A 19,309-nucleotide genomic window follows, 5' to 3' on the forward strand; every position below is an offset into this window, starting at 1 on the left:
CCCCCCCTCTCTCTCTTCGACTCTCACTAGTACCTCCTCTCCCCCATTGAACCTGTCTCTTTTTCCTTTCTTTTTCTAACTCTGTCGCGAGGGACTTTGTCGTTCTCCTTCATTCCTATTCCCTCACTGCATCCTCGTGCACTGGATTGTAGACTCTCCTCTCACCCGACGATACCCTCTTTCGCCCAACGTCCCCCCCCCCTTAATTCGGACCATCGTATCTCTCCGTATATCCCCATTCGGGCTAATTGTGCTGTTCCTGACCCGCTCGCTCTTTTGGGCTCCTTTTTTTTCGTGTCCGCGCCAAATTTCCCGCTTTTGTCGACCGCCCCTCGACTCACTCACCCCTTGGTGGTGCTCGGCGCGCACCTGACCGTCTCTTTTCCTGACAATCGCGCTCCTAGGGACCAGAGTTGCAGGCGTATACAATCCGACCTCTGTCTCTCGCTCGAGGCTGGGCACAACCGACCGCTGGATCTATCCCGACGCGTCGCCGTTCCACCAGTGTGTTTATCATTCTTTCAGAACCTGCAGCGCACCACGACTGCTGGGTGGAACGATTCAGCAATTGCGGCCCATCACCGTACGCTCAGCACCACTTGGTTCCGGGGAGATCACCTTCGTTGGCCCGTCGCCGATTCACACCATGTCGGTCGCGACCATGCTTCAACCAGCCTCGAGAATGTCTCGAGCCTCCTCTTCCTCGTCCTCCTCATTTCAGCCCGTCGCCCGACAAAACACCATGTCCTCGCACGACACGCGGTCCATCCGCCAATCCAAGCGGATGTCCGTGACTGCGCTTTACCTTTCCATGTCCGCGAAAGATCGAGACTTGGAGATCTCCGATGACCTAGCCCGAGGTATGTGGAGGGAAGACCTTCAAAGCGGACAGTGAGCGCTCGCGGGCGCCGCAGCAGGGGAGACAAAGCTGACAGGCAGGATACATGTAGCCCAGAAATATCTCCGTGAGCTCAAGTCCAAAATTTCGTCACAGTCCAAGAAGAACTTCGTCCTGGAGAAGGATGTGCGGTATCTGGATTCGCGCATTGCCCTGCTGATTCAGAATCGCATGGCACTGGAAGAGGTAAGCGATTCGGTCCGCATGATGTTCCTCCGAGGGATCGCCCTCGCCGAAGAGTCCCCAATCCTTGATCGCTATGGACAGAGGCATGCTCATTTGACTTGTTCCCGAATAGCAAAATGAAGTCGCCAGTCATCTGGACGATACGGCCGACCCCGCAGAGGGATTCTTTCCCAACGACGAACGAACGCAAAAGTACGGCAACTTGCTTTTCCTCCTCCAGTCCGAACCGCGTCACATTGCACACCTGTGCCGATTGGTCTCCATGGCCGAGATCGATTCACTGCTGCAGACCGTCATGTTCACGATTTATGGAAACCAATACGAGAGTCGCGAAGAGCATCTCCTTCTCACCATGTTCCAATCTGTGCTCACCTATCAGTTCGACAATACCCCTGAATACTCCTCTCTGCTGCGCCAGAACACTCCAGTCTCCCGAATGATGACCACGTACACCCGTCGGGGTCCTGGTCAGAGCTACCTGAAACAGATTCTGGCCGAGCGTATCAACTCGTTGATTGAGCTGCAGGATGTCGACTTGGAGATTAATCCTCTCAAAGTGTACGAGAGCATGGTGAAGCAGATCGAAGAAGAGACCGGCTCGCTTCCCGACTACCTGGCTCGCTCGGTGACCGCCGAAGATGCCGCCGACAATGAGCAGGTGCAGGCTATTATTGCGCCTCGCCTGAAGATGTTGACCGATATCGCCAACGGGTTCCTGACAACGATCATCGAATCGGTCGACGAGGCGCCGTACGGGATTCGATGGATTTGTAAACAGATCCGCAGTCTGTCCCGGCGCAAGTATCCGGATGCCCAGGATCGCACCATCTGCACCCTGATCGGAGGTTTCTTTTTCCTGCGTTTTATCAATCCAGCGATCGTCACTCCTCGCTCATACATGTTGATCGATGCTGTGCCCACCGACAAGCCCCGCCGAACCCTGACCCTGATCGCGAAGATGCTGCAAAATCTGGCCAACAAGCCGTCCTACGCCAAGGAGCCGTATATGGCCAGTCTGCAGCCTTTCATCGAGGAGAATAAGGAGCGGGTCAACAAGTTCCTTCTGGACCTGTGCGAAGTCCAAGATTTCTACGAAAGTCTGGAGATGGACAACTACGTGGCTCTCTCGAAGCGCGACCTTGAGCTGCAGATCACGTTGAATGAGATGTACGCTACGCATGCGCTTTTGGAGAAGCATAGCCTGGCTCTGGCTCAGGATCAGAATTCTCACCTTTCCTTACTGCTGCAGGAACTGGGCGCGGCGCCGCCCCAGGTTCCCCGCAAGGAGAACCGAACCATTACCGTGCCTCTCTTCAGCCGATGGGAAACTGCTTTGGATGACTTGACGGCCGCATTAGACATCACTCAAGAGGAGGTGTTCTTCATGGAAGCCAAGTCCACTTTTGTTCAGATCCTTCGCTCTCTCCCACCCAATTCTTCCGTGGCTCGTCGTCCTTTGCGCCTTGACCGGATTGCCGAGGCCGCTGCCACGCTTAAGAATGATGCTGTTATGGTGCGAAAGGGAATCCGCACGATGGAACTCCTAAGTCAATTGCAAGACATGGGTGTCATTGATCGCTCCGATGAGTTCAGCTTGCTCCGCGACGAGGTGGAGCAGGAGCTGGTGCACCTGGGCTCTCTCAAGCATCACGTGCTCGAGGAGACCCGCAAATTGGAGGATGTGTTTGCCACGATTCGGGATCACAATGAGTATTTGGTTGGCCAGCTGGACACGTACAAGTCCTACCTGCACAACGTGCGCAGCCAATCCGAGGGTAAAACTCGGAAACAGCAGAAGCAACAAGAGTTGGGACCGTACAAGTTCACGCATCAGCAATTGGAGAAGGAGGGAGTTATTCGGCGGAGCAACGTCCCAGAAAACCGTCGCGTCGGGCCAACATTTACTTCATGTTCAAGAGCCCGCTCCCTGGGACCTTTGTGATCAGTCTCCACTACAAAGGTGAGTCGATATTTGGAAACTGGGGAGATCCCATTCGAATGATTGCTAACTGGTACAGGTCGCGCTCGAGGCTTGCTGGAGCTGGATCTCAAACTGGACGATCTTCTTGAGATGCAAAAGGACAACCTAGAGGATCTCGATTTGGAGTATGTTCAGTTCAACGTCACCAAGGTACTGACCTTGTTGAACAAACGATTTGCACGCAAGAAGGGATGGTAAACGGGACCACTCCAACCAACAATAATTCTTTCCTCTGTTTGCCGTGCAAAGACAAGCACTGCCCCTCGCGGGCCCTAATGTTATGATGGATGAGCTTGAGGGAAAGACATTGGTGCACTCACATTGCGTTCTCTGCCCGTTCATCAGGATTCGGCACAGAACACGCTCATATTATGATCTCTGATGGACATGAAATTCACCACGCGATACAGTCCGATGCCGATCCGTCCACGGCGCATGGAACGGAGGGCTGGAATGAGGCACCCGGGGTGACTTGATCATCGCTGTTTCTTTTCTCTTCCAGAATGCTTTACGTTCCGGTCTGAGCGCAACCGATGCGGTACATTTCGCTTTTCTTGTCAACATGACTGGTGAACTTGGGCCTGGACGATACTCAGCACCGCACGCTGGTGGAAGACGAATGGTCCGGGATTTCTGCTGGCTCAGATTCCGGTACTGATCTTCCGAATGATCGAATGATCGCACGACAAGATGTTTTTCAATCGGTTTTCTTATTTGCCCCCTAATTTATTTTTTTTCTTCTCTTTTTTTGGTCTCGTGATTCACCCGTTTGTGTGTCCAACCGATCTAATGGCCAGTTATACCCAACGCAAGATTCTCATGTACTTCAATCCTGTCTCTCTAATATATTATCTGTTTTTCCCATCTGCTGTGAGATTTTTTCTTCTTCCATTGCTCCGATCGGTCGAGTCTTGTTAGTCGGGACTTTGCTTAATGAGACGAACTCTCTCTCGAGCGAGAAGACGATGATGTTCTTCTTCCATTTTGTTGACTTGTGCAGCGAGACTGTCTGTGTCTGGCCGACGGTCTCTCTTTGTCGTTTATGGTTGCCCTGTATGTCGTGTATAATATAATCATCATTTTGTTCCATTGTCATTGATTGTGGTTTCCTCTCCAGGTGAGACCCCTGCCTTCGCCAACACGGATCATTCCTTGGGCCGAGATAATTGCTTGACCTCCTTTGGTCTCTCGGATTTACTGGTTGTTCACGCCGGGTCACTGTTACTTGTCAGCTCTAAACTGGCTGTGATCAAAAGGTGGGCAGCGAGACTCCAGGCATTCGGGCTTGGCAAGCGGGAGTTCCAGACTGACATCAAAGTTAGCGGTCTCCAGCTGGCTGGTTCCGAGTGACTAGGAAGAATTTGGCTAGTCGAGTCCACCCGTGGGCCTCTTCAGGCCGTCGCCGCGAGCGTGGATTTGCTTGGAAGAGATGAATGCATGATAGAGTGCACACCGTCCGTCCTAGGGCGATTGCGTCCTAGCGCCCTGTCCCTGGAGTGGACACCTACCGACACCGCCTCCTTTCCCCTGACAACCATCTACGCTCACGGCGCGTCCTGTACGCTTACTCTAGACGGACATCTGGGCTGGGTGCTGACTATAGGTCTGATGGGCAGAGTGGCGGCCGCATCGCCGATGATGGCATCGACAACCAAGCACCTCTACGCTGGCCTGTCGATCACCCGATGGAACGTAGAGGTCCAGTGCGTTTATGAGTAATGTTGCCACCCTTCGCACTGCCCGGTTACTCTTTTGAGCTGGCAAAGCTTGGAGCGCTTGAGTAGGCCAATCTCAACGTGTTGAAACGTGATGTGGCCTTGGATGGTGACGATAGAGGTGAACCTGTGTCTCAATCTGGACGTATGTAGCGATAAAGCGACAGTCAGAGCGCGGAGCCCTAGGCCCAAGTATGTCAGAGGCGGCTCAGCCTGGCCAGCGATGAATGAGTCTCATGGGACAGGAACCTCTGCTTTCTATTCTCATTTGAGCCATTCGGCGTACATCTCCTTCCAAGAAGAGATTGTGCCATAGAGGGTTTGCTCAGCAAGTCCTCGGCTGTTGTTGTTCAACCTCGAACGGAGTGGCCACCTGCAGTCCCGCCTTCGAACCCACTCCAGGCTCTCTCCATCGTCTCCACTCTCCTCCTTTACTTTCTGCCCCTCCGACTTCTTTTCATCCTCACCCTCTCCCTCCTTGGTGTGATTCTCTCCCCTTTTCTTCTTTTCTTCTTTTCCACTCTTTGTCTTTCCCCCCTTCTCTCATTCTCCCTCCATCTCTATCAAAATGGCGGCCCCTACCGAGCAGAAGCTGCCCACCGATCCCAAGTACGATCACTACGACTTCCCGACCATCGCAGCGGAGCCGCAAGATGGTCACCCTGGCCACACGACCCCCGAACAGGATGCGAAGGTACATCAGCTGCGGACCATGCTCGAGCAGCAAGGTTTCACAGAGCGCTTGGACACTCTGACCCTGTTGCGATTCTTGCGCGCCCGCAAGTTTGACGTTGAACTGGCCAAGGCCATGTATGTTGTTTTTTCCTTCCCCGAACGTGGCGGACCTGTGGGGAATCAGGGGAAGAGCCCTTGTTGGATGACCAACGGTGCCAGAGGAGTTGCGCGTGGTCGTTCTCGCAGCGGACGGGAAGCGCTCAGCCGCCCTTCTCACCTTGTCCCCTTGCGGATCAACGACTTTCTCCATCCTGCTTCGTCGGAAGCTAATCCGAGTGGCGCTTCTCGATAGGTTCATCAACTGTGAGGAGTGGCGCAAGAAGTTTGGCACGGACGACCTGCCTCGCACCTTTGAATACCCCGAAAAGCCCGAGGTCTTCAAGTTCTACCCCCAGTACTATCACAAGACCGACAAGGTATGGCTTTGGCTCCTTTCAACCCACCCACTCCATCCTGTGTTTTTTTTTCCCTTTGGTTGTCTCTTGGTGCGTGGGGGAGAATGTGGGACTGACACAAGAGGATTTTCCCACCCCGCAGGATGGCCGTCCCGTGTACATTGAGAAGCTCGGCAAGATCGACCTGAATGCGATGTATAAGATCACCACTGCCGAGCGTATGCTGCAGAACCTGGTCTGCGAGTATGAGAAGGTGGCCGACCCTCGCCTCCCCGCCTGCTCTCGCAAGGCCGGCAAGCTGCTCGAGACCTGCTGCACCATCATGGACCTCAAGGGGGTCGGTGTCACCAGCATTCCCTCTGTCTACGGCTACGTGCGCCAGGCCTCGGAGTTTTCTCAAAACTACTACCCCGAGCGTCTCGGCAAGTTATACCTGATCAATGCCCCTTGGGGCTTCAGCAGTGCTTTCTCCGCGGTCAAGGGTTTCTTGGACCCCATCACGGTGAAGAAGATTCACGTTCTCGGCTCCGGTTACAAGAAGGAGCTTCTGGCTCAGATTCCCGCCGAGAATCTCCCCGTCGAGTTCGGCGGTACTTGCCAATGCTCCGGTGGCTGTGAGTTCTCCGACATGGGCCCTTGGCAGGAATCCGAATGGGCTCGCACACCTGCGTGGGCCCAGCCTGCAACAGAGAAGGCGGGTGCCGAGGCCGTGATCCAAAATGAGGACCCCGGTTACGTGAAGAAGGATGTCGAGGGTCAGGAGGGGGTTCAGACTAGTGCATAGATATCACAAGCTTTCAGTGGGACCAGTGGAGTCACAGCAAACAAATTTATAGACACAGTTCCCAATTTTTAAACACTTTGTGTTTTTTTTCTTTTTCTTCGCCCTTATCGTTGCCGGCCATGTCCCCCTTGTGCATCCTGTCAGCTCGATGGAGTGCTTCCCTTGGGCTGCCCTCTGACAGCACCCCCGTCGCTCTGTATATGGTGAGAGGGAGTCCATGTCTGTGCTCGCTCGTGCTTGATATCGCAATCTCCCTCCGGTCCGGGCTTCCCCTTTGACGGAGTGAGGAACATCCATTTTTATCGACATTGAGGCGGGCAGGCGAGGGGGGGGAAACGAAAAAAGAAGAGCGACACGAGACCTAGGACCTACCAGGTTTTCAATTACGCTTGGTGCAAAGGCAGACAATGTCAAATTATCAAAAGTACCTATTCAGGCACCTCTGTTGATTCAAGCCCGTCCAGTATGACCCGTGGTCTGGACTTCTTCTTTACCCGCTATTGTTTTCCATTATTCTTCGATTCTCCATATATGGTTGATGTATTTTCTTCAGATGTATTTAATCCAACCCTCTACTTTATAAATGAAAGATCGATTTCACTTTTACAGGATTGAAAAGAGTGAATTGGAGGGGGCCCAAAAGCCGGACAATATAGCACAACAAATTGGTATCATGATCCTGAACCTGCCCTCGGGGGGAGGTTTCCATAACCGTAAACGCCTTGAATAGTCTCAACCAGGAGACTCGTGTGAAAAGTGCAAGAAGAGAAGAAAAGGAAGAGGAAGAGAAACAAGAAACCACCACTGTCGCCATACCACATTCCTGGGGCAAACCACTTCCTCTGAAATGGTCCTTGGGGAAAACAAAACAACCCCCTTTGTGCTATCGACAGACGTGCCATTCTACATCTTCTCCACCACCTCAGCCGCCCGGCCCGCTCGTTCGGCTTTGCCCACCGTCGTGGCCAACGCGTTGCCGTCGGAACCATGTTCCGCCCCGGCCTCGCCTTCTGCTTCGCCTTGCAGTCGCTGCAGCGTCCGGAGAGCGTTCTCGTAGACCTCGGCGACGTCCCCGTTTCGCCAGCGCTCGGCTTCTTCGGCGGTGTTGAATGAAATGTCTAGTTTCCATGACGGATGGGCGTGAAGGAGAGAATCACGGTCGATGCGACGTCGTTTCGAGGCTCGGGTTTCGGAGGTTTGGTCCGCATCCATCTGACCGGTCTCTGTTATCTCTTTACCGAGCGACTTGCGGGTTGAACGCTGGTTTTGAGCGGGACTCTGAGCTTGAGCTTGGTCCTCGTTCTCGTCCTCGTCCACGTTCTGATCTGGATCCTCTGCGTCACTTCCGTCTTCTTCCTTGGTCTCTTCCGCGATCAACCCGGCCAGTTCGCGAGCATACGCTCGGGCTGCTTTCCGGGGGGCATCGCGGCGTAATTGCGCGACCGTCGTCGTGAGCGATTCCAGCTGGGCGTATAGAGTACTCACGCGCGATGCGAGCTCGGAATCAAACGGTTCATATTCCACGGTTTCTGGCGCAGTGAACGCCGCGGGAAATGGAAAAGCAGGGGAGGTTGAATCCAAGCCGTTGATACTGATCGACGAGGAGGCGGTTGTAAAGGTGCGGGTGATGTACTGGGGACGGTAGATCACAATCTCGGCATTAGTGTTTTGAATCTCCAACGGGAAGGCAAGGGGGGTCTGCTTTTTATTGAGGAGTGTCTGTCCAGCCCACGAAGAAAAGGGAAGAAAGACCCTCCGCATGAAGAAGCCATTTTCCAGAGCCCTACCTCGTCCACTAGTTCGCGAACGCGCTCGCGCATCGGATCGGGCTGATCATCGTTGGTTGCGGATGGCGGGAGATTGAGATCTAGTTTTCGCCGAGACAGAGCGACCGTGTTGGCGTAAAGGTAGGTGAAGTCGGCGGGCGACTGGAGCTCGACTTTGCGATAGTGCGGTGCGGCCATGACGGGTGGCCTTTCAGACTGGAGTGGAGGTCTGTTGGTTGTGTTTCTTTAGCCAAGTGTGACGGGGATTGCGATCCGCGGAATTGCGACGCGTATCACGAGAACAAGACGAGGCTTGGCGAGATCCGTTTTTTGGCAGCGATTCCCGCCCTCTTCACTTCTCCCCCGCAACTTCGTCATCGGGCGCCTGCGCCTCATACTCTAATTCCTCGATCTGCTCTCTCTCCCAGACACCATTTCCGGTCTTTGAATGGGCTCTCAGATTGTTAGCTTACTACACCTAATTGATTCACTCCTTGTTACTTTATTTTGTTTTTATTTTTCCACAATTACCTGGCGCACTGCGTGGACCAGCTTGAAGTCCCAATTCGCTGGCGACGGATCATCCAATCTGTGGTCGCTCGAGCCCCTGTTCGACACTTCCAAGTGTGGCTGAGGCATAGTGATGCAATCAACCCCATCAGGCTGCCGACGAATCTAGTGCCTTCCGACCCTTGGAGAGAAGAGCACACAACACAACAGACCTCAGTGACCTCGGTCGAGGCGCTCTTTCTGGATTTACCCTTGGTTCGTCCCGCCCCCGTTCGAGCGATACCAATGGCCGACACGAGCGGCATCACTCTGGTGGACAACACGGTCCCGACGCAACAGCCGCTGAGTGGATCATCTTCGCGACAGCCCTCGACAGTCGGTCGCCAGAGCAGCCTAACAAGGCACCTGAGCCGCACGGCCGTATCTGATCACTTGGCCAGGAGAAAATATGCGAAATGGCAACCGGAAAGGCTAGGGGTGGCGTCCGATACAGAACGTTCTCCGAGCAGAGAAGGGTCTCGATTGCGGCGACCGATCTCGACATCAAGCTCGAGTGCTCCAGCCAGCCGACGCTCTTCACAACAGGGAAATAGTGTCGCTGCTGCAAATACCGGTCTCCCTGAACATGATGGGGCTGGTTCCACTCATGTTCATACGCGGACCACGACTGATGAAGCAGTCCAATCTAATGATGGTCATGGTCATGGTCAAGCGTCGACCACAGCCGGCCACATCACAGAGCTTTCTGAGCTCGACATACTCTACGAGAATCAGCGAGGCTGGTTCTTCTTCGGAATCCCACTCTACTCGCATAGCTCGCTCCTCAACTTCGACCCCCCGGCGTGGATGACGCAGGATAAACGTCCGAGCGCCGTGAATATCACCAACGCCCAGGTGCCCGATCCAAGCTGGGAATGGGCATGGCGAACGTGGTATGTCGATATGTCGGGCGACGTTGATGAGCAGGGCTGGCAGTATGCATTCTCATTTACCACCTCCAAGTGGCACGGCACACATCCCTGGTTCCACTCGTTTGTTCGACGACGGCGCTGGGTGCGACTTCGGACAAAGGCGTTGGAGAGACGGCATCGCGGCCAGTCCGGGTTTGAACAAGCGCACATGCTCAATGAGGACTATTTCACAATACACTCCTCCAAAGCGCGTGGTCGAGAGCAAAGTCTCGCGGGGTTGTCGAGAGTGGGAACAGGATTCTTGAGTCGGGTGGGCACTGCGGAGGAGGAGCCTCAAACAGAAGAGATTTCGGACATTCCTAGTCTTCTCCGCGCCATGAAACAGACGTCTATTGATCGGGAGAGGATCGACGCGCTGAAGAAGTTTGTTAACGATGGTGGGGAGGAGCTGTATTACCTGGCTGACAAGGTTCGGACCCCCGGATTCACTCCAGTTGACCCTTTATTTGCGATTCCCTTGTCCCAACAAGGTACTTTTTTTTGGTCGACACATTACTACGAACCATTCTCACAGTTTCCCTCTTCCTATTTAGGTGCCCCAGATCATGACCATGTTTCTCTTCCAAGCTTCTCGCTGGCAAGTCATCACCTATTTCAACAAGACCATCTACGACCTCCATCGACGAATTTCCAGCTCAACCAGCGAGGACAAGGACAAACTGGAGCGGAAACGAGACAGCCTCATCCGTGCCGTGGAAGCCGGAAAACAGCACGTCACGGGCCCGGACGTCTTGGCCGATGATCAAAGCAATGCGGCCGCGCAACTCCTGGATTTGACCCCCGTCTCGAGGCAGGATAGTCTCTTATCCAAGCGCGCAAAGTGTACCAACCAACCATTGAAAGTCATGAAGATGGGGGCGATCAAAGGGATTCCTAAAGAAGCAGAGGTTGGGAGGGAACATCATATCTATTAATACATGTACATAACCTTTCGATTGGCCTCATACACAATACATATACATGAGCATTTGCCTACCAGTCATTACTTCTTCCCCGGTTCCAGTTTCCAGGTGGTTCTTTCACACTGGGGTATGGAGTGCCCTCGAGTTTACTCTCCTCTATATCGACTTTCCACTTTTCTTCTTCGCACAAGTTCCAGTGGATGCTTGATTTTACCATGTTCGACTGCGATGTCTTCTGGCGCCCGGGCACTTCGCTGGAGCCGAACTTTGATTTTTCGAGGGTCTTTGATAGAGGTCACGATAGATGGTAGGGCAGCTAATAATCTACGGACACTAGTGGAAGGCAGGTCAACTTGCAACCTTATGGACTGCCCGGAGCCCAGGGAATGGCAAATGAGCCTGGACCTGAGACTGCACCCGACCGAGTAGTAAGGTAGGTAGCACGTCTCCATAGATTCTTCCATCCTTCAACATACCTACCTTAGGTTCACGAGCAGGGACGGAAGTTTCAGGATGGCTTAGTACCTAGATAGTACCAGATAGACGAATTTTTGAAACGATAAAAACTAAGAATTACAAAGAAGAGTTGTAATCGACATCAGGGAAAGAAAAAGCACACAAAGAATTATTAGGTCGTATTATAATCGAACAGTAAGACTCAAAAAAAAAGCATTATATCCTAGCGCGCCACTCCCCGTCCCCATTTGAGAAGGACAAAAAAAGACGTCTGCGACCTCTTTCATAGTCTCAAACTCTCACGGAAGAAACCCCAGACTCAAACCGTTGCAAGAAATCATTGCCGAAGGAGTCGAATTGCAAAGTTCCTCTGAATGACTCTTAAAACCGAGAATCATCAAATCATACATTCATGTGATATCTCAACACACGTTATTGCTCTGCATCTGGAGATGAGGGGGCAAAAAGAAACAGCGCCTGTCTTCTGACAAGGCATTTGTTTTTCTCCTTGTATTGCCCATACCTGATATCACAGCGATACCGGTGACAAATTTTTTTTCCATCTTCTCCAAGAAGCCAAGCCCCGGGTCACATGTCGGAGACCTTAAACCTGGGCCATGTTGGGGCGACGGCGACCGGCAGAGCCGAGCTTGGAGCCAGCAGAGCGAGACATGAGGATGGAGATGATGAAGGAGGCCATGTAGCCAACCCAGCCAAACCACAGGAAGGCAGTCGAGGCTTGAGCCTCGCGGCAGCGCTGGGTCATGTTGTATGAACCATTTGTGATGGAGTTGCTGACCAGATATGACTGGTGGACTCATGTTAGCACGTCCATATTGTCCCGTGCAAGAAATATTTGATACATAGTGGAAAACTTACAGTGTTGTTGCACGAGTGGACGTGCAGGTACGAAGGGAGAGCGACAGCGGCGCAGAAGAAGAAGACGGCGTTGAGGCCATCCACGATGATCATGATGATTGGGCTGATTGCCCAATCGGGATTGAACGAGGCCGGGAAGAGGTAGAAGAGAGAGAGCATTGAAAATGCCGACACGAACATCGTGTAGTTGATGACGGAGGGATTTCCAGCAAATGAGTCCGCGATCATGTCACCGATCAAGGCCATGATGAGAAGAGTCCAAACGAACTATATTTCAGAAAAAAAGGTCAGCATGATGCTGTGATATGTCGTTTTTTGGGGGGCTTTCAGATAATAAGATTCCTCCAAATGCACTAACCTGCCAGACCCGAAGGCCGAACTGAAACATGTTGAGACCCATTTTGGAAGAATGCAGGTGGTGACTGGAAGTCGTAAGTTGCAAGGGCTACTTTGTTTCAGACGTTTGAGAAGAGATGCAGGTCACCGGGTCGGAGACGGGCTTGAGCTGCGACGCTGGTGGACGTTGGCGACGACAAGGAACCCTGCAGCTAGGCGTTGCGACTAAGAGAGCTAGCGGGATGCTTACAATGCGTTGAAGAACCCTCAGGGGCTTCTGGGTGCACATATAAGAATCACGGATCAGTCGGAGAACGGTGATGACGATATAGAATGGGCAGTCGAGTGTCGTTCATACGTCATGCACCGATGCCGTCGGGAGCTGGCGGCACCAGAGCAAATCGGGGAGGGTTCAGAAAAGGTCCATAGTCATAAGTGGACAGGGCCACAAAAAATCAAAGGTTTACATTCGACGAACCACCAGTCACCAGTCACCCCATGTCGTAGGTCCTTGCATCCCGAGTCCATGACTAAATGGATCTTCCGTCTGGAACGAGTCATCGTCCGACGCAATGCGACGATGGATGAGCTTGGGCGGGATCGGCAGTCGACGAGTGGTTCTCATCGGACGGGCCCGACTTTCAACCAATGACTGCTCGACATGATCACAGACTTCTTTACATGCCAACAACCTCGAGTGGGGAGTGGGGAGACTACTGCGATGTTCAGAACTTGCGCAAGAACCGAAAAAGGGAAAAGAGATTCAACACTGGAGCAGGTCAAGCGAATGACCACTTGGGGGAATGGGAGGGTGTGGCAAAAACGGAGTCTCGGGGAGCGGTTGTAGGAATGATGTCGTTCGTGCTTTTGGCATCGCTGGTGGTGACCCGCGAATGATCGTGGGGCCCGCACGCGAGTTTAAATCGGATCTGGTACGCAAAGACCATCAACTTTTTCATCAATCTGAGACATAGGGCTGGGCTGCTGCTCGATATGGAGAATGAGAATCAAAGAGCTAAACAGTAAGGATCTCGAAGAATTGGATGTCTAACGGGGTCAGCGGCACTGCCCAAGGACTGGAGGATGTTGGATGTAGTTGGAGTCGGGAGAGCGGAAGGTCGAGTGAAAGCATACGGCGGGATCATGTGGCTTGAGGCATGGGCAGAGAGGCATGGGCACAGGCATGTGAAAAAAGGGAACCAACGCGAAAGAGAAAAAGAAATCAGACGCAAAAAGAGATGGTCCCAGAGGGGGTCGAACCCTCGACTTTGGCGTTATTAGCACCACACTCTAACCAACTGAGTTATGGAACCGATGTGAAGTCGACATCTAATTAACACTATAAGTCGGCTCAATTTCGGCAACTAATTCTCTCTTCGTTAAGCAACCCCCCTGGGGCCGATTCGGAATGATCACAGCCTGCCTCGCACTAGCATGGTCAATTCTATAAATTTTCGATGGTTCCTTAATAACCAAACAAGCTGCACATCGCTCTACAGTAGTCAATGTCTTGCCGGGTTTTCATCAGCATGACCACGCCATACCATGTTCCCAGGGCTTAGTGACGTGGTGACGTGATTCAGTGTGCGGAGGGGATGCTGATTGGGTGGCTTTCGACTAGCTTCACTTGAAGAATTTGTTCAACTGCGAGGGAATACTCGGTACCAGCAGGTGATTGGTATCCGTTTGAGAGGGAACTCCCCTGCTTTCCTAATATCCAGGTTGAACTTTTATCTGACATGTATCCTTGACTCGGGAGTAAAACGTAGAGACAAGCTATCTCTCCAGGTAAGACGTTATGACAGTGATGGACACTGCTGGGATGACAGCCCATACATCCCGCATATTTGGCCCCGGTCGCGGCTAGTGTCTGACACATGCCACGTCCGCCAGGGTCGGGCTTCAAATGACAAAGCTGCACATCTACAGCCTACGAGAAGCTCGAGCCCTCCAAAATAAGAGATCATTACATTCAAGCATGGCTAGGTAGGTACCTCCTAAGCAGAAGCCACAACAGCTCAGATCCAGTAGTGAGAGAACCCCTCCCTGTCTATTGTAGTTTGCCAGTGCAGAGGCACGTGAGGTTACATACATTGGAGATGATCAAGCAGAGCCACACCTCGAATTCAACGGTCTTTGCACACCCGGAGCATGAGATGAGAACTGCCACGAGGCACTTGCTCAAGGAAAGAGGGATCACTCGGGCGAAAACGGACTCTGCACGGAACCATACCTAGTAGGAAAAGGAATCAGCATGATCCCGCGGTACGCCGAAGAAAAAATATATCAACGGCGGAGCCGGGCAGGATGTAAGCAAAACTTACCCCTGTGGGCACTGACGACCTAGCGTGACGCTTCCGCTGCGCATATAACAAATCTTGGCCCGTTGGCAAGCTGGCGTATCGCAAACGGGGGACTTGACGCTCATGCGGCCCTGGAGATGATTCTGAAGTGTGACGAGACTGATATTCCTCTCCATGGCCTCAGTTACACGGTGCCAGAAAGTCGCGTTGAGTGGAGCATCTCCATCCCAGCCGGCGGCGGGGCCATACGTTTCGCGGGTAGAGTATTCATAGTGATAGGTGGGTCCTGTCTCGCGAAGGCTCGAATATTCAGAAACATTGCTATAGAAAGTATATGCCTCATAAATATTGAAATCTCCGGTGTCCACCTCGTACAGCCGAAATCCACTGTTCATGTTGGTTAATGGTGTGACGCTCGGGCCGATCCACCCAGTCATAAGTGCCGTGTGCTCATTTTGAGTGGTGCCATTATGGGCGTAGTAAATCATGAATTGATCCTCGTGGTTGTGACCGAAGAAAATGTTGGCAATGACATGCGGCGAGTATCGGTCCACGATTTGGTAGAAGAGATTCGTGGGATCTGGAATCGGATTGCTTCCATCCCAGCCACTAGGGACGTGTCCGACAAGCCAGACCCTTTCTGCACGGTCCTCAGCGGTCTGGAGCTCCTCGATCATCCATGAGAAAATCCCAGAATTATCAGGGTTGGTCGTGTTGATCATATTCAGCAAGTTGGAGCGGTACCAGAAGTCTATAGATGGTCATGAGCTGGGGAAAAGATCTTTCACGGATTTTCCTCAGTCGGTACACACCTGTATTGAACGAGATGATGCGCAGTCCGAAATGAGTTTTGACCGAGTAGCCGCCATAGTGAGTTCGTGCTTCTTCCGCTGTTTTGTTACTGATCCAACCTTCATGTTGCCATAAGCCGGCGAGGTGTTGATAGTTCCATGACGACTGTTGCCCCAGACGCCCTGGAAGACTGTGCGGGGCGTCAATGTTCTCGGGGCTAGAGTCATGATTCCCTAGTGCCGCAAACACGGGGCCGGTGAGGTACTTTTTAAACATATGGAAGATGCTCGTCTCGGTGTATTCAACATATTCGTGTGACATTTGAGATTCTCGATCATGAGAAACCAGGTCACCCGTATAGAGAGTCCACGCCAGGGAAGTTTCCCCCTGGCCGCGGCCAGTGCCGGTCAATGGCCCTACCGCCTGAAGGGCAGATAGAGCCAAGTCATAAGGGGTATCGCACTTGAAAGCACCATATGCCGACGCTGGAAGGAAAACACTATTCTCCTGGTCTAGATGGTGGTTGTCTGAACGACAGCACAATCCACTTGTACAATTGGCTTCCGCGTTGACTGCATATCGTGCATCAAGATGAAAGTCAGATATATGGAGCACTTTGACTCGCTCTCCACTGGCCCCGGGGACCTGGACATTCCCTGGCTTTGCCTTTGGGAATAGGCTTGAAACATTCAAATCCCGAGTCACCGGCTGGGCACAAAAGTCGCTCCGGAGGTGGTGACAGATATACTGCCCATCGAGACCCCCGAGATCTGCAAAGGCCAGGACCTGTGTCCAGATTGCACCGAACGCCCGGGATGCAAAATTTTTTTCACAAGCGGCGTCGGATTGATAACCGAACGCCTTGCAGATACTGATCAGTCCCTCTGGCACGAGCATCGGAGCGTACTGAGCTGCAGGCTTGGCAGCGACGAGTGCCCTTTGACATCGGGAGCAGCTTGATTCAGTCTCCTGGGACTTGATGATCTCGGTGACATTCACAATCAGGCTCTCAATCAAGGAATGTTTCTCATGAGGTTGCAAGTTACCCCGTGCTACAGGAAACAGCACTTCGTCTGAGCTCTCGGGTATATTATCTGGATCCGTCAGCTCAAGGGGGAATGTGAAGTCCAGAACCGGGTCGTAGATGATCGGCTGGGGCTCCCGAGTCGGAAGTGCGGGTGCCTCATAGTATGATCTACAGACATGGTGAGCTTCTCCCACTGTTTTGCGATCGCTTCGTTGAGAGAGAGACATTTTACTTACTCAAATGCCCCAGTCGGAAAACCGGGACTTGCAACGTAAGAAGGCAATCCGGGAAGTGAGAATGTCATGGCGCTCGCCATGGTATGGTCCAGAACTGCCTGCGCCATGAGCGAAGGGAATGAAGAATTGACTCTGGACACAAGTGATCTTTGACAAGCATGTTGGTGGCTGAAAATGGGGAGTCAAGTGGTCTTGTTGATCGGTCTCTCCGTTGCATGGCCCACGTGGGGGAGAAGAGGCAGGGGGTTGGAGGCCTTGCTGTCACGCCCAAGGATGGCGGAGTTGGACACAAAGGGGGGAATCATACAAGAAACAAGGTTTGATAAGCTCTCGTCGGCTGTAAGTGCTGTACATACGAATATCCCGGGGAAGGGTCAAGAATGCTACGTCGGACTCCCATGTGAGCGTGTCGGAGACTGAATGATCCACATATCTCTCCGATGCATAAGTGACGCCGAGGCTGTGACAACCATAATCTGACGATGAGAGTTGAGATACATTCTGGTTGTTTCTGACCCCAGTCGGATGCTTGCCGACTGACCACCATTATTGGCCAAGGGAGGCCAATTTACACCACTCTATCTTTGGAAATCGACTTCCGGGTTCAGTGAACTTTTATCTACATACATCTGCTGGTCGAAATACTAAGCACAAGATCAAGTTCAAGTATTGTATGGCCTAGATCACAATCTGATTGGCCAAAAGCTTACCCGGGGCAGGAGCAAATTAGCCTCAAGTCATCGATAAGCGGATCAATGATATTCCACTGACACACGTGATCCACCCGGCATTGCGAGAGAAAAAAAAATCCCCCCTTTCGAGTGTGTTAAACTTATCCTACATTTTGATTCTTGTTTCTCGTCTGCCTAATAAATCTTTCTTGTGACTATGATCTGGGCAAAACAAGTTTGAATTATGTTCCCTGGCACTTGCGACTGGAGAAGGCCACAAGGATCGAGGATTTCCCCTCAACAGTGACATTCCGCACCCAATCAGAACGGGGCTCTGAAGGGTTACCAATGTAGACTGAGCGGATGCAAAATATAATGGCCTGGACGGAAAAAAGAGGTACAACGCGGGGCTTGTGGCCTAGTTGGTTAAGGCGTGGCTCTTATGTTGTGTTCCGCCTGGCGGATATGACATGATAATATTAGCTGAAATCGGGAGTTCGAGCCTCCCCTGGCCCACACGTTTTTTGGCACTTGGACCTGCTCCACCAGACTTTGAACAACCATGCCTCTTCTCTTGTCCACTTTTTGCAAAAATGACCCATCTACTACGCCGATTTGCGTCGGCCTGTATTTTTGCACAATGCATAGGAAAATCAAACATACAAATTTCAGAAGTTGCCCCTCTCACCGGTTGACTCCAAGGCCCTGCAAGTCTAGCTCTTCACTCAAGTTTTAGGGCGGGTTCACTGTAGACTGTGCGTTGCCCCCAGCGTCCCTACATGCCATGCCCCCTTTCCCTCCACTACTCCGGGTTTTGTACGAGAGAATAGACCGCTCCAGGCTGAGAGATACAATGGCCCAATGAAAAGGTATACCATGTCCCCAATTCATCGTCCGCTGGAGGCAGCGGCGCATGTTGGATGCACCGTGACAGAAACCTTTGGTTGCCTTCATAGTTGTTGACGTAGACCTCCTCCTGCCTTTTGACACCGAAGCTCACCGCCAGCTTGAACCTGCTACTGTGAAAGCTCCTTCATACTTGATACCTCGTTATGGACTTTGAGAGAGGTATATAAAGCCTCAATAGCATACCCAGAAATGACCATCTTCCAAGCTCATCAAACTCCTCTCTGATCCAACTCGTTCAAACACATCCACCACCTACCCTCCGTCTACTTCTACAAAATCCAGCCCCTCAAATCACTTGCAATTATGCAGACTCCCATCATTCTCCTCACTCTCGCCGCCATGGTCATGGCTAGCTCCAACGCCGGCGGCAACGTCTGCAAGAACGGCGAGACCGTGGTCTGCCAGGGCCAGGGTAACGGCGGCCTGATCACTCTGGGCAACGTGTTGCCCGGTGTTCTGGGCCAAAACTGCGCCGCTGGCGATGTTTACTGCTGCTCCACCGACAAGATCAACCAGGTAAGATTCATTCAGGGTTGAAGCGGGAAGAACCCAGTCGGTCGATGGCTGCGACGGATCCCGAGAAATGTTCTGAACTGACCAATCTGTGAATCATAGGTCGGCCTCATCAACCTGGACCTTAACGCTCAGTGCAGTCTCAACCGTGTCCTGTAAGGATATGTGTAGGATGCGACTCATGGCTTATACTGTTGGTCTGAGGACGTGTGCCATCAGACCAATCATTTGAGCAATGCACGCCCTCGCGACACCTTACTTGTCTTGATCCGAGAGAGAGAGAGAAATTAAAGCCCTTCGGTGCTTTTTGTGGATGGGAGAAGAAAATTGATAGCGAATGTCTT

General features: G+C 52.3%; 8 protein-coding genes and 2 non-coding genes across 10 annotated transcripts; 5 read left to right on the plus strand and 5 right to left on the minus strand.

The window, feature by feature from the left end:
* Nucleotides 1–646: 646 nt before the first annotated feature.
* On the plus strand, nucleotides 647–3,263 carry POX_b03258 (GTPase-activating protein; the record flags this gene model as incomplete). Its single annotated transcript, XM_050112158.1, has 5 exons — nucleotides 647–860; nucleotides 951–1,084; nucleotides 1,197–2,899; nucleotides 2,962–3,044; nucleotides 3,103–3,263. 5 exons carry the CDS (start codon nucleotides 647–649, stop codon nucleotides 3,261–3,263), a joined length of 2,295 nt encoding a protein of 764 aa, XP_049972504.1.
* Nucleotides 3,264–5,348: 2,085 nt separating this feature from the next.
* POX_b03259 (Sec14 cytosolic factor) lies at nucleotides 5,349–6,694 on the plus strand (the record flags this gene model as incomplete). The annotated part of the gene is made up of 3 exons (XM_050112159.1): nucleotides 5,349–5,590; nucleotides 5,808–5,931; nucleotides 6,053–6,694. 3 exons carry the CDS (start codon nucleotides 5,349–5,351, stop codon nucleotides 6,692–6,694), a joined length of 1,008 nt encoding a protein of 335 aa, XP_049972505.1.
* A 903-nt stretch (nucleotides 6,695–7,597) lies between these two features.
* On the minus strand, nucleotides 7,598–8,658 carry POX_b03260 (uncharacterized protein; the record flags this gene model as incomplete). The annotated part of the gene is made up of 2 exons (XM_050112160.1): nucleotides 7,598–8,392; nucleotides 8,482–8,658. 2 exons carry the CDS (start codon nucleotides 8,656–8,658, stop codon nucleotides 7,598–7,600), a joined length of 972 nt encoding a protein of 323 aa, XP_049972506.1.
* Nucleotides 8,659–8,812: 154 nt separating this feature from the next.
* POX_b03261 (uncharacterized protein) lies at nucleotides 8,813–9,099 on the minus strand (the record flags this gene model as incomplete). The annotated part of the gene is made up of 2 exons (XM_050112161.1): nucleotides 8,813–8,902; nucleotides 8,992–9,099. The coding sequence occupies 2 exons, from the start codon at nucleotides 9,097–9,099 to the stop codon at nucleotides 8,813–8,815; spliced, it is 198 nt and encodes a 65-aa protein (XP_049972507.1).
* Nucleotides 9,100–9,255: 156 nt separating this feature from the next.
* POX_b03262 (Meiotically protein) lies at nucleotides 9,256–10,855 on the plus strand (the record flags this gene model as incomplete). The annotated part of the gene is made up of 2 exons (XM_050112162.1): nucleotides 9,256–10,350; nucleotides 10,475–10,855. 2 exons carry the CDS (start codon nucleotides 9,256–9,258, stop codon nucleotides 10,853–10,855), a joined length of 1,476 nt encoding a protein of 491 aa, XP_049972508.1.
* A 1,048-nt stretch (nucleotides 10,856–11,903) lies between these two features.
* Nucleotides 11,904–12,578, minus strand: POX_b03263 (uncharacterized protein; the record flags this gene model as incomplete). The annotated part of the gene is made up of 3 exons (XM_050112163.1): nucleotides 11,904–12,107; nucleotides 12,179–12,445; nucleotides 12,537–12,578. The coding sequence occupies 3 exons, from the start codon at nucleotides 12,576–12,578 to the stop codon at nucleotides 11,904–11,906; spliced, it is 513 nt and encodes a 170-aa protein (XP_049972509.1).
* Nucleotides 12,579–13,753: 1,175 nt separating this feature from the next.
* POX_tR051 lies at nucleotides 13,754–13,827 on the minus strand. The gene has a single exon. It is a non-coding gene; the product is annotated as a tRNA-Ile (tRNA).
* An 883-nt stretch (nucleotides 13,828–14,710) lies between these two features.
* Nucleotides 14,711–16,979, minus strand: POX_b03264 (uncharacterized protein; the record flags this gene model as incomplete). Its single annotated transcript, XM_050112164.1, has 4 exons — nucleotides 14,711–14,747; nucleotides 14,839–15,568; nucleotides 15,630–16,804; nucleotides 16,873–16,979. The coding sequence occupies 4 exons, from the start codon at nucleotides 16,977–16,979 to the stop codon at nucleotides 14,711–14,713; spliced, it is 2,049 nt and encodes a 682-aa protein (XP_049972510.1).
* Nucleotides 16,980–17,950: 971 nt separating this feature from the next.
* Nucleotides 17,951–18,059, plus strand: POX_tR048. Its single transcript has one exon. It is a non-coding gene; the product is annotated as a tRNA-Ile (tRNA).
* Nucleotides 18,060–18,755: 696 nt separating this feature from the next.
* On the plus strand, nucleotides 18,756–19,124 carry POX_b03265 (uncharacterized protein; the record flags this gene model as incomplete). The annotated part of the gene is made up of 2 exons (XM_050112165.1): nucleotides 18,756–18,968; nucleotides 19,068–19,124. The coding sequence occupies 2 exons, from the start codon at nucleotides 18,756–18,758 to the stop codon at nucleotides 19,122–19,124; spliced, it is 270 nt and encodes an 89-aa protein (XP_049972511.1).
* Nucleotides 19,125–19,309: the final 185 nt, after the last annotated feature.

This window comes from Penicillium oxalicum, chromosome II, assembly GCF_001723175.1.
Source record: "Penicillium oxalicum strain HP7-1 chromosome II, whole genome shotgun sequence".
Lineage (NCBI taxonomy): Eukaryota > Fungi > Ascomycota > Eurotiomycetes > Eurotiales > Aspergillaceae > Penicillium > Penicillium oxalicum.